At 41.3% G+C, this 14,421-nt stretch overlaps 1 protein-coding gene across 1 annotated transcript; it reads left to right on the forward strand.

Moving 5' to 3' along the window:
• Positions 1-3,258: 3,258 nt before the first annotated feature.
• On the forward strand, positions 3,259-10,744 carry LOC106806265 (melanotransferrin-like). The gene is made up of 14 exons (XM_014808142.1): positions 3,259-3,415; positions 3,698-3,805; positions 4,511-4,636; positions 4,836-4,971; positions 5,323-5,435; positions 5,794-5,990; positions 6,302-6,535; positions 6,827-6,932; positions 7,257-7,503; positions 7,820-7,935; positions 8,190-8,426; positions 8,754-8,906; positions 9,316-9,514; positions 9,807-10,744. The coding sequence occupies exons 1-14, from the start codon at positions 3,325-3,327 to the stop codon at positions 10,024-10,026; spliced, it is 2,283 nt and encodes a 760-aa protein (XP_014663628.1). The 5' UTR covers positions 3,259-3,324; the 3' UTR covers positions 10,027-10,744.
• Positions 10,745-14,421: the final 3,677 nt, after the last annotated feature.

Raw genomic sequence — 14,421 nt, forward strand, 5'->3', positions numbered from 1 at the left:
ACACACACACACACACACACACACACACACACACACACACACGCGCGCGCGCGCACACACACACACACACACACACACACGCACACATTAGTGATGTACCATATAAGTTGGCTATGAGATAAGTTGGTAGCCACGCCCCTTCGTAAGTTCACTGCGCAGATTTTCCCTTCGACCAATAACGTCATCCAGGTCACGCGAAACTTCACGAATCAAGTCATATCACAACAAACCAAGCATGAAAATACGTTTTCTAAAAGATTGCCACGTTGCTACCACACACGTAATTCTATCTGCATTAGCATAGGGAAAAATTGTAGCAGGATGCTGCGGCCGAAGTGAAAACTTTAGATCGGATTTTACCATGCACATCTCTCGATGGCATGCCCCTGCCCATTTTGAACACTTAAGATCGGCCGATGATATCTATCTTGGTTTGCAACGGCGACGAGCGACGCGAGCGCCATTTTATGTACATTAGCATAGGGAAAAATTGTGGCAGGATGCTGCGGCCGAAGTGAAAACTTTAGATCGGATCTTACCATGCACATCCCTCACGGCCATGCCCCTGCCTAATTTGAACACTCAAGATCGACCGAAAATATTTATCCTGGCTCGCATCGCATTGTACATTAGCATATGAAAAATTTGTAGCGGGATTCCGCGGCCAAAGGGAAAATATTAGTCTGATCGGATTTAACCCTGCAAATCTTTCGCAGGAATGCCGCTGCCAATTTTGAACGCCTAAGATCGGCCGAAGATATTTATCTTGACTCATCGCTTCGAAAAGTTGGTCAGCGGTATACCTTAATGGCGCTGCATGCCTGCCTTATTTCATAGCAAAGTCTGTGTGCGTGAGCGAGCTTTCAAAAAGGTTAGTATATGTGCTGCTACTATTTCTGGACAGTGCTGCTAGCATCAAGGCTGCCATTCCTACTAGCACGCACGTGCACCAACTTTTATAATAGCACCAACTTTTCTGATCGGACTTCTGTCTGTGAGCTATCAGAAAAGTTAATACAGTAAACACCCGCATAAAAGAACCCGTGATTTCCTGGTTCAGGCTGAAGAGGTTCTTTTATATATGGCACATAGTGAGAAATCAGCCTGAAGAGGTTATTAAAAAGGTTCTTAAATTGCGAACCCTTTAGTGTTTTCCTATACTATAGAATAGAATTAAGATATGTACTGTATATCTGCTAAACGCAATACGGATTGGGAGAGAAACATTCCTAGTAGAGGGTACACGATGAGCTATAGCAGAGAGCACACAGAGTAATATATTACTCTGATAAATGTAGAACAGATGCCAAAATTTTCAAAATTTATCTAAAATGTGCATTCGCATATGCCCTGTTTTTCAAGAGAAATGGTATTTGTTTAAATTTTAATTTAACGCCGGCAGAACTTGGATTAGAACTAGCAGGAACGTCTGCTTGTCCAAGTATTTTACCCCGGCACGATCGTCTCAAAATCGGATAAGAACCCCCCATGCACAGAGTCGTGTAAGAACATTTTCTGCTCGCGTACTCAGTAACTACTCAAATTACTTGGTTGAGGTTTATTAAAAGTAGATAAGCGGTATTCACGAGTATCTTCAAATGAAAAAGCTCTACTCTACTCTTTCGCTTTATTAATCACAAGGTGTTCTGTCTTCTCGGAATTCTCTAAGAATGCATAAGCATACACAGTACAGTGGCGTCACTATTGTTGGTGTCACACGGTGCGGTAACTCATAGTGTCACCCCATGTAGGCCTAGATCCCGTACCAGATCATACAGAATCCTTAGTAATGTTTTTTGTACTAATGTTACTCGTAAATCGGAATTCCCGTATATCACTGAACGTAATGGCAATAGTAGACTAGTGGCATAAACAACTAGCAAAATGAAAATTACAATAGCATACGCACCGCCGTAATGTTGTAAGCCGTAAATGAAAATTCGGGAAGAAAACAATAGAATTCGAAGTAAAAACGTTTAAGAACTACATCAAACCTATATGTTTATTTCAAACTTAAACTTTACCGTTCCATGAGATACATTAATGGATTAGGTTTGCCTAATCAATAACGGCTCAAATAATGTAGAAGTTGTAGACAAATACATATATAGAAATATAGCCACCTCACAAATAAAATAATAAAATACATCATAAAAAGGAACAAATACAGAAGCATTTTAGCACTTATAGTGAAACTTCTCGAATGAATCAGAACTTTATTTCTTTCCTGGCCTTCAAAGCTGCGAACTTATATATGTATAAATATAAATATAATGTAGAGAGTCATTTTGGCGTCACCCTCATGGTGTCACCCCGTGCGTTCCGCACCCTACGCACCCCTCTTGTGACGGCACTGACACAGTATTCGACGAACGAATTCTTGTGGGTTCTTACGTATTATAGTGTTTAAGCGTAACCCAGGTTATTTTTCCTTGTGGAGACGTGGCCGACAAAATACGTCAGCAATATACGGCAGTTATACCAAAAGTACTGTAGACTGTGGCAGTCCGCAACGTACGGAAAACACTGAAACATGCGGACTGCCCTACTAACAGCTACACGATCTTTAGTAAAGCGTACATATTTATTAAATTCGTGGCACGTGCATTCCATCAATCGCGAGGTGGCAGCTAGTCGTCCTCAATAGATTAGTGGGCATTTTTTCAACCGAATTATGCCGGCTGAGAGTATAACATCCGTAAACGTCCTAAGTAGGTCCTGCCTAGTGACGCAGTGAACGATGTTCTGGCGAGATCGGCCGGCGCACCCTCGTCACGGACTTGATACCACACACCTGTATATTTTATTTGGAAGTGGCATACATGATACGCTACAATAAAAAATTCATTGATGGATCGATCGATCACTGCATGGCGTGTGTGCTAATTTTATTGGGATCAGTTTTATAAAGTGACGATTTTCTTGTGTCGACAAATTTCACTGGTTTGTTTGGCCACAGCGGAGTCTGAGAAATTCACTACCAGCACAATTCCCTTTTACACCGCTGACGGATCATGCCCATCCGAAACACTATATCAATGCGCAAACAGGTAATTCAAAAGGAATGCCATAATCTTGTTTCGCTTCTCGCCCAACGAGCTATACAACACCAAGCAATATAGTTAAACATGTATTAAAATAGCTACGTGATGGCAACTGTGCGCAGTATATTATTGTCATTGCTGCGATTTCAATTGTATATCCGACCTACTTTGTTCGCGCATAAACTGCGTTCCGGCAGTTTACTCACCACACCTGTAATCAGTAGCGTGTCGAAGCGGTCAGTGTACTTGTTGATAGTTTTGCCGAGGTGTGACCGTTAAAATGGTGGAAATGCACCACTTTGTGTTGTTTATCGGCTTGTTATTTGTGCCGTCGACTTTGGAACAATTACTAGCTGATTTACCGGGCAAAGGTAATAATATTAAATTCGCCGTAACCGTAGGACGTAGAATTTGGATAAGCGAATTACAGTGGCGTTAGCTCATTTTATTTGTAGCCTACATCGACATCATGTACTGTAGATTGTAGGCCTACAGTATCATATATTTGTCCGCCCTACTAAAATTATCACTGCTTTACTTGCAACCCTACGTTTAGTCTGTTTCATGTAGTACGTCATGTAGTAGTTTATTGTATTTGATTGCAGTCTTGATTTTATTTTTACATTGCATTTGTTTGTATTGATGCATTTCAGCACGATGGTGTGTTACATCCGAAGCAGAGTTGAAAAAGTGCTCGGATATGAGACTGACCCTGCGTTACCAAGGGTTGACACCTTCTTTGGGCTGTGTGGTTGGCAGAGGCATGTACCATACAAGGGCGTAGCCAGGAATTTGGATTGGGGGGTCCTCGAGCGAGTAACACATTTTTTTTTAGTTAAATGTAAAAATAGTACTTTAAAATCTATTTAGACACTGTTTTGTTGACAATACTATTTCGTCTGCAGCTCTTTTTGAATTTTTTTTTGGATTTTGATTTTGATTGGGGGGGTCCTAGGGCCCCCAGGACCCCCCCCCCCTCCCGGCTATGCGCTTGGTACCATACTAATATAAACTTCTAATTATTTCTAATATTTTAGCAGATACCAATTTAGCAATTAAAGAACTTCCTATGATTTAATGTATATGATAACTTATATATAAATATTGGAGTTACATAATATGCTCTTCACTCACACATGGAAGCGCTCATAGGGTCTATGTCCCCCAGGATACTGCCGGAACGTACCCTGGTCACTATTTGATATAATTAGGGTTAGGGAGTAGGCGTAGGCGACTCCCTAGACTCGTTAGTGGAGTAGGCGAGGTACGGTCTGGCATATTAGATAGTACCAGGGTACGTTCTGGCAGTACCCCGGGGGACATAGACCTTCTCAGCCATGGAAGCCTACCCACGCAAATGCATGCACATGTGCTCATGCACCCATACACACACATACATACTCACACAGACACACACACACACACATTTTGTGCCTGGTAACATTTAAGTTTTTTTTTTTTTACAGACAAATATGGTTGCATGAGGCAAATAGAAAGAGATGAAGCTGACCTGTTGACATTAGATAGTGGTGATGTCTATATAGCAGGCCAACAGCACAGTATGATTTCCATCATGGCAGAACAGTATACAGGTATTATCCTTCACCCATATCTTGTGTTTGTAGTGCAGAAACATCAGTTTAGTTAGAAGTCTTTCTACTTTATTAGACTAGATAATGTTATTTTGTCAGCTAGATTCATGGCTGCAGTATCCAAGTTAAAAATATTGCTGGCACTGGAATTCTGGAGACAATGTATTTCTGATTCCGATACATTATGTTTCCACCGTAGGCACGAACAATAAAGTTCGCATAATTGCACTTGTTGCTGCAAACAACGACGATATCAGGAGCCTACCCGACTTGGAAGGAAAGAAGGCCTGCTTCCCCAGCGTCGGCACTTCTGCATGGAATGTAGCCGTTGCTAAGTATGTATAAGAGCAGATATTGTATGTGAGTTTTCTTAAAATAATCATGACAATTCAAGTAACTTGGGCAGTTTAAATATCAGGTAATTATTCGTATTTCGACTTGCATGCAATTAATGCGACTCATAATTAACTACTCTTGTTAAGGTTAATGTGACATGCTACCTTGATCTATTGAAACTCCTCTCATCACATTGTCAATCACATCAACAAACTGTACATCAGTACCAGATCATATCGAAGCTCAGTGCTCTTATTCTTTTACTAGCTCAATGTCGAAAGTTGTATTATATAAGTGCAGCAGAGGCATTGTCATTTGGATAGGTTGTATAAATTTGTACTGTGTTACAGGTTAATAAACAGCACTATAAATCGAATCGATTGCAACAACTATGTGAAGTCAGCAGTTGACTTCTTTGGAGATAGCTGTGCACCAAACGCGCTTGATGACAAACATAATCTTGGTGAGTGGCGAGATTTTTGTGAAACCAAAACGAGAGTATAACGAGCGTACCTTCTAAATCATGCTGTGATTAGCAATGGGATTTATGTGAAAATGTTTTGTAATATGTAATTCACAACTTGCTTAATTTCTACATTTTTCAATAAATCCTCAAATGCTGTCACACATTCAGTGTAGTTATTTAATAAGCATGGCCATCGCTAATCGGTATAGATGTCTATAGGGTGCACTCATGAGCAGTGTGTGTTGGAGAGGTTGATGCACCCATAGTAACATTTCCATCAGTGTAGATGTTACAAGATTTATCTAAAAATGTGGCACCCCAACAGTAACGTTTTTATGATGGTACTTGCCGGCAGGTTTTAATCCATCAAAGATCTGTAAAATCTGCAAAGCCCCAACACGGGTAGATGAATGCACTGATCATGACCATTATGCGGGCGAAGAAGGAGCATTCAACTGTCTGAGCGATGGTGCTGGTGAGGTTGCTTTTATGCAACACATCACAGCAATATCGATGACTACGGGTGAAACTCAGGCTGGCCGCAGAATGGAGGTGGGCATACATAGATATTCGTTCACTTATACTGCAGATAACTATCTCTCTTGCCACTCTTTTGCTCTCTTTCTGTCTCTCTCTCTATATATATATTTATATATATATAATATATATATATATATATATATATATATATAGAGAGAGAGAGTAGTGAGTAGAATAAATACAATGGCAGGTGGTCAAATAATGTAGTGTTTCTACATATTATATACATAGATGTAGAATACTGTAATACAGCTCTCATTGCACACACGAGCCTTGGCATCGTACTACGGCGCTTACCTTATTGGGATCAACGTTCATTGCAGGACTTTGAACTCCTGTGTGAAGATGGCAGGAGACAGCCTCTTGGAAACTACGAGTCCTGCAACTGGGGCACGGTGCCGTCCAATGCCGTCATGACACTGTCCGCGAAAACACCAGCCGAGGTGGCAGAGTACAAGAACCTCCTGATGCAGGTGCAGGCGCGCTTCAGACCACAGACTCAGGGCATCACGTCGTACGTGGGCGTCAACCAGACTGGGAACAGCAGGGACTTTAGGGTTCGTTGATTTGTTGGCCGTTTGTTAGAAATTCGTTGGTCATGTGTTTGGATTGATGGCTTTCTACTCTCATTGCATGCTTTGGTTATGTTCATATCAGTGTAGTTGGTCTTATGTACTTGATGGAAACATCTAATTTCTCATGAGGTGAAATCTCTCAACACAGTATAGTAGTATTACTTCAGTAATCGTATAAATAATGACAATTTTTGCCATATAGGCCTACTCTATTTACTGTTTTGAAATTTCACTATGTGAGAAAATGTGAATTGATGGAGTGCTTTTTCTCAGGTGTTTGGTTCGCCTTGGAAGTATGGGAAGCGCAACCTAATGTTCTCAGATGCAGCAATTGGCCTAGAGGATGTTGGTAAAAGAAACAATCTTCGGGATTACCTAGGTATATGAATTTTGTCAGAAGACTAATGAAAAATAGTTGCTGATCAAAAATGTTTCTGAAATTTATAAAAGGAATATTATCAAAACTGAACAGCAAAATCCATATACTTCTGTTAAACTACCATGCAACATTCTTTAAAATCGGTTTTGAAATCTAATCAACCTGTCTAGTCTAAAACCTAAATCTAAAGTCTAAAATCTAATCAAGCCTGCCGTGTTGGCGCTGCCATGGTGAATTCCTGGCTACAGCCCTGAATCATCGCATCAGCCCTGGAGGGGGGCCTTCCTCCGGCAAGGATGTCATAATAACAGCATTGCCGTACAGGTGCATACAAGACGGATATCATCGACGGCTTGCGCTCGTGTCCCGTCGCCGTCATGCGCTGGTGCGTGCTGTCGGCGGACGAGCGCGAGAAGTGCGACAACATGAAGCGCGCGTTCGAGGCCAAGCTGCTGCGGCCCGAGCTCATCTGTGTCTCAGCGCAGTCGCAGGTCGAGTGCATGCGCTTCGTACGCGACGGCGTCGCGGACATGGTGTCGTTGGACGGAGGCGAGGCCTACGAGGCTGGCATGTGAGTATCCGACCGTACTCGCGTGCGCCGATTGACGACTGGGCGTGTTTACGGGTGTAAGAATTTTCTCGGGCGTGCTCCGCCAGCACAGCATTAATGGGAGACAGTCGTATATGTGCCTCACTTATATGTATGTAACTGATGTATAGAGTCTTATGCATTGGCCAAGATACGATTAGCCTATGGAATCTTAAGAGTATTTTCTTTTTCAAGTGCTCAAAACGGGAAATTAATGGGACAACTGCACGTATTGTAGGTGATCCGCTTGCGCTTGCCGATTACGTTGGAAAGTGTAGCATGAGTACATTAATTACAGTGGGTTTGGAATGGTGCCAGTCGTATACGAGGACTATGGCTCCGGTGACGCGGCCTACTATTCTGTCGCCGTGAGCTTGAAGCAGGACAAAGATACCAACTTGCTGAAGCTGAGAGGTATGATTATGTCACTGAGCTTTCATCGGCTTTCAAACAAATTGTCAATGTACCATGCCATCGCACTGAATCTAACTATTACATCATGAATGCCATTCTGTCGTATGTGTGACACCGGCACATTACGCGCACTTTCCTAGGGCATGTATTTAGTGCTATCCGACAGTAGCGCGAATGTGACACAATGCTGTATACATCACCACACAGAGAAGAACAATAGACGTTGCTTAGATACTGTTTGCCTGTCTCCGAAGGCAAGAATTCCTGCCACACCGGCATCGGGAAGACGGCTGGCTGGATCATGCCCATCGGACTGCTGCTGGCACTGGAGCAGATCCGGATCGACTCGCGGCGCGACGATACATGCGACATTGCCTACGCAGTCGGCCAGTTCTTCGAGAAGAGCTGCGTGCCGGGCGCGCTGGCGCCGGAGTTTGACCCCAAGCATCGCAACCCACCGAACCTGTGCTCGCTGTGCCGCGGGACGGGAGGTACGTCCCCGTGGGGCGCGATTTTACGCATGCACGTGATACGTGACGGAGATTATTGCTACGATAACGGTGGTTGCAAACTCGTGGTCTAATGGCAAGTGCGTAGCGCGTGTAACCACTGCGATGTAAAACAGAACGAGGAAAATTTCTTCGATTGAGTTTGTAACATTTCGCAAATGAAAGCGTGATGGCGAAATCTTCATTCATCAGGTTTTGTAAATGCGTAGTGCTCACAGTGAATTACCAACTGGTTTAACCGAGGTGTCCGCACAATGTCTCAAGTTTATTTAGAACATCTTTTAGAACATTGTATGTTTTTTTCTGCAGGCGCTTTCTGCAAAAGAGATGACAGTGAACCTTATTATGGCTACAGTGGCGCCCTGCGGTGCTTGCTGGAAGGATTCGGGGATGTGGCCTTTGTGCGTCACACCACAGTTGCTGAGAACACTGATGGCCAGAGTCCAGGCATCTGGATAAGAGGTATGCATATCAGTTAAACATTTTCCATAAGTAATACTACTTATGTGGCCATTGTAGTGTTTAGAGCAAATTATGACAGTGAGAAATTCGTGTAGGTGATAGTTTGTGGCATATAAAAGAACGATTTGTATGAGATATCATGTGAAATGAGATTTAATAAAAAAAACGGTGCATTTTCGTGTGATTTAAACATTTATACCATAGCAAAAGCTCAACACATCTTATTCTTAACAAGTAACAGTAGGTTTCTTCGATAGCTGATGGCCTGCCCAACTTGTTCACGGGGGCATAGCGTAGTTTAGATGAGCATGTGCTGGCAATTGCATTTGCTTTGTGCCTGAAAATGAGTCTCTGTCACTTTCTATTGAGATGGTGCTTGTATTCAGGTGAGACATGTTTTTTTAAACAGGCACAATTCTTGATGACTTTGAGCTGCTATGCTTGGACGGAACACGAGCACATGTGCAGCAGTGGAGCACCTGTAACCTTGGCCGTGTGCCATCTCACGTCGTCATGACCCAGGGAGGCAAGAGTCCGCAAGAAATTCAGACGTACATCGATCTGCTGATGTACGGGCAGCAATATTTCAGTTCGAAGCAAGGCGACAGGTACGTTATTCTCAATATAAGTAAGTGATATAACATCGATTACTATTGAGAAATGTTTCTGCAAGGTATATGACCGTAACTGATCTGACAGACTGGATATCGATGTGGAAAGGCGTATGCAGAAAGCTAAAGAAGAAGATATTGTGCGTCGTCCTCCTGGTAGTACGCCTGTCTGTTTTCTTGTTTGCAGTAACCACATCTAGTCGTGAGGCACACTTTGTCCTGCAGAGCTGTGTGTGCTTCTCAATCTGGCACGTTGTAAACGTCAGCATTGCATTTCCTCATGTTTCAGGTTCAAGATGTTCGTGTCACCGGAAGGCCATCACGACCTGATGTTCCAGGACTCGACGGTGCGTCTGCAGCCCGTGGGCGAGCGCAACACATACGACAAGTATCTAGGCAGAGAGTTCATCACTGCCATCGAAAACACACTGTGTATCAGTGGCTCCCCTTCAATTACATCCATGAGTGTACTGTTATTCGCGACTGCGCTCATCGTCAGGTTACTGTAACTGCGTGAATGGCAAAGGCGTCGTATGCCACGGATGTACAGTGTAAGTATCGGCATTTACTCAGATTAACCATGTGGGCGCTCAGTAAGCGATCCACCCCATCGTCAGTTGGAGACAGCGTGGTGTCCTTGAAGAGAATGGCTTCTCCCAATACTCTCATTTATCAACCAGTTTGTCACATTTTTACCGAAGTCGACCATTTACACATGTTGATGTTTATCAAATTGATATATCTGTAAGAAGTAATCAATCAAGATATTGAGTGAAGTAGTAGAAGTAGAGAGTTAGAGAATACTCAATACTCACATAGAAATATGCACTGTAATATTACACATAGAATACGTAATCTCCGTACAGGTTTTATTACTAAATCATTTACACATTCCATGTTTGTTTTTAAAAAAATTGTACATATTCTTATATCTTATACTTATACATGCACGTATAATCTTTATATGTACATGTTATCAGATATATCTCTACATGAATCTCTTAAATTGAATCTTGCCTAATATGTTTTTATTTGTAAGATGTCATTTTGTCTTTTAGTGGGAATTATTGCTATATTTAGAAGAAAAACTGTTTGAATCAAGTTCTATACTTTTATCACGATTTTCTACACTATTCTAGTGTAGTGTTACTTATCATGAATGTTGTGCGACCGATAAATGCAATAGTGTATTTTTTTGCAATCATTAAATGAGACGTTTTGTACAAATCTTGGCATTTGTAGTTTTTTACAGTGTAACATTTCTGCAGGCATTATACTAATTCAATCCATTTTACATGTAAACTGATTGCCAATAACCAATGACTTGAATATTAGTCATTGAATAACAAGAGTTAACAATAATTAACAAGAGCCGCAGAGCGTCTGGGCTCATCTGAAATCTGTTGCTACGGTTATAAACGTAACATTTAAGTTGTGCGTAGTGACACCTTTGTTAGGCGCAGATACGCAGTTTTGGGTTTCTAGATTATGGATGTGCCATGTATATGACAACACTGTGACGTCACTGAGGCAGTTCAGGAATCCATGTTTAACCCTCCTCTGAGGGTCAAAAGGTTTAAGACACTTACTCTTCGCCGTCAGTGGAAAGGCACAAAATTTATAGGTCCATTTCAATGAGCGGATAATAAAGTGCGAGGCATAAAAAGTAACAAAAACAGCAGTCTGTAAACAAACAAAGTTTTCACTCTGTCCATTAGGCCATCTGTCCTCAGAACAATGTCTGATATCTTGACCTCGTCCCACTGCCCTTTGACCTGTGACCTCCAATTGCGCACTGGTGATGGGTTTCCTGCACATCACACTATACACCGAATATTAAGAGCATAGGTCGAGCCGTTAAGATTTGTGCCGCGATTCCACATTTCCTCCTATACCTTAAGTTAAGGGGGGAAATATTCCCCCTCCGTTTATACATCTTGACCTTTGACCCTTGACCCCCAAATTTGTCATCCTGAGTCCCTTTCACGATCCCCCCCTGACGTCCCGAATATCGTGACCGTACGTCGAGCGGTTAAGATTTGTGCCCAACTGTTGACGGACGGACGGACGGACGCACAATCATGCGATTCTACAAGCTGCATCTGACTTCGTCAGATGATCTCATAATTGTGCATTATTTTAATTTTAGCAATAAAAATCACTTAAATTTCAGACTAGGTTTTTAAAACAAACTCGCTCATAAGCAAAGCATTTTCAGGGTGGTGTTTTCTAACGTTAACTTTTCTGTAGTTTCTGTATTATTATTAATATTACCAGGAGTTTGTAATTACAAAAGTAAACTTTGTCATTATTAACTCCTGATATTACTTAGATTTGGGTCACTTATTCTTCAAGATACCAACTAAAATAATGTGTATAAAAATTATTTGAAGTTTTTGCTGAGGAATATAACACGTCCTTTAAAGTATAATCTTTAGAAAGCACCATTGCATTCCCACGTTCAGGTTTATTTTAAACATGTACTGACCAGATATTTTACTTGCTACAGAGAGCACTCCAATATGCTAATTGAAATTGTTCTGATATAAACCTAAACATTCTGACAACACTCCCACGTAACACATGCAACCTAGTGGTTATGCACTGGTTTATTTATATAGTTCACTGCTACACACACCACACCAAAGCTGCATTCACACAATGTGGTATGCAATTTCGTAAATTGTTTCTCGCGGGAGTAGATGGCATAACTGATGTGTTCAATTACATCAGGAGCACGCTTAAATGTGTACACAACGCTTATATCTTGAACCAACACACTACAGTATACATAGGTTTGTGATATTAAATATATATAAAATGTTCGGACATGCACGTAATGCGACATTACAGAGACTGACTAGCAGAAATGTCATGTAAAACCAAATTACTGTTAAAATAAAGATATCCCTATTTTAATAGGCACAGTGTGTGGATAATAAATTGCATTATATAGCCTTATCTGCAAATTACATTAATAGGTAATTATATGCATTATTGCAGCTATAGTCAGGGTTCGCCAAGCTTTTTTCATTATGTTATAGCATGGGGGTGCTGCCTTTACGGTCCTAGTTGCAAATCGCCGAAGGTGGTTTGCGTGTCAGGGGGGTCCGGGGGCATGCCCCCAGAAAATTTTTGAATTGTAGAAGCTCTGAGATGCAATCTGGGACACTGTGTGTAAATTTGAAGCACTGCATGTGGGGTGAAAATCTTTGTTTTGCATATCACTTCAAAGTTTATTTCGATATAAACAACGTGTATTAATTGTTTGAACGTCTTGTGTATACACCAGCATGGTGGCTATGATATTTAGAGTAACGGGTGCATTTTAGGATGGCGGGGCTCGACGATAGCCTGGCGAGGCGCCAGGCTATAAGTGCTCTTGGAGAAGCCTGATAGTAATTATATGCAGCTAAACACATTACATTAAAATAATCAAGATTTCCCACTATTGGAGCCCCCCTCCCCCACACACACACATACGACTATTGACACCAGCATATTTCTGATGTGTAATTTTTACCACAATGATTACAATCTAGCCATGTGCCGCATCAATTTTGCTTTTTTGAAACCTCATTAGAGTTTCTTCTTTATCTCACGTCACTAATTTTAACAGACGGAACCTTATATATATACCATACCTGTCTATCACTAACTCACATTGAACTTGACCTGCTGTAATTTGTATTTCACAATTGTTAAGCAGATTTAACAATCATACCTGGTAGAGTACCTTTTGTTTTCAGAAGATGGCTGGTCTGAAATGTTTGCTATCGTGCATATAACCTGACCACACACCTTACAATGACTATACTCAATCCATATTATCTGAAATAACTTATTATATTCACATTATTTACATGTTGGAAGTACGCAATTTTTACTCGCCTTCATCTCATTTCTTTAAACAGATTTCATGTTAGAGTGCTGCACAGGGTCTGATGTTGCCTGAATTGCCATTTTAAGTGATGTGAAGTACGGGGGTCACTTCCAAAGGAGTTCATAATTACAAGGAAACGTTTTTCCACTGCTGCTACACACTTAAAACCAGGCAAGCACTGTAAATCACATCGTGATGGGTTATTGAACTGCGTTCAACTTTGATCCAGTCCATAGTGTGTTGCACCATGCACGAGTGAATGTGAGTAAAAAGATTTCAGATCAGGCTAGGTTTTGTAACCTAAGCAAAACGAGTTAACCTAAATAAAAAATGCTTACTCAGAGCATGCTAGGCCATTGATAATCACAATTCATGCAGACCTGAATATTACATCTGAGCTTACAGACAATAGCTGCCGATGTGAGTGTATGTGGAGAGAGCTGGTCTACTTTTTAAGTCGCCTCTCACAGTTCATGTCGCTATCTTTGCCAGGTCACTGATGTCGCTTCACTCGAGTAAATGCCGAATATGGCCCTACAATATTACAAGATATAAACACTTCAGGTTAGAAACTAACACTTGACAACTCAATTTTTGCAACAGGGTTTGCACACAGCGCATGAACCTTTGACAGAAGAGCTACTGATCTGAAAAAACCTGGTTTGATCTTTGTTAGATATCCTATCTTGTACTCCGCCACTACCCCACGAATGGCTAATAGCTTGCTTCAGTGCAACGCAGAATTAACGTCTGCTAGATATTGCCAAGGGCTAGTAAATTCTGTAGATCATTATTCCTGGTAGCTAGTTAATGTTTTACATTTAAAACTCTTGTTTTACACCAAGGGGTCACTTATTACATGCACCAATTATCAGCATCACAGATATATTTTATTATAATTGAATAATTTTTACATGAATTAATTTTTACAAGACAGAATAAATGTCAGTACAAGTTTTTATAATGTTGCAAAGACTATACTTACAGAATCCCCTGCTGCACACTTTCGACACCTTTTAGG

Source organism: Priapulus caudatus, unplaced genomic scaffold, assembly GCF_000485595.1.
Source record: "Priapulus caudatus unplaced genomic scaffold, Priapulus_caudatus-5.0.1 Scaffold150, whole genome shotgun sequence".
NCBI classification, from domain to species: Eukaryota; Metazoa; Priapulida; class Priapulimorpha; order Priapulimorphida; family Priapulidae; genus Priapulus; species Priapulus caudatus.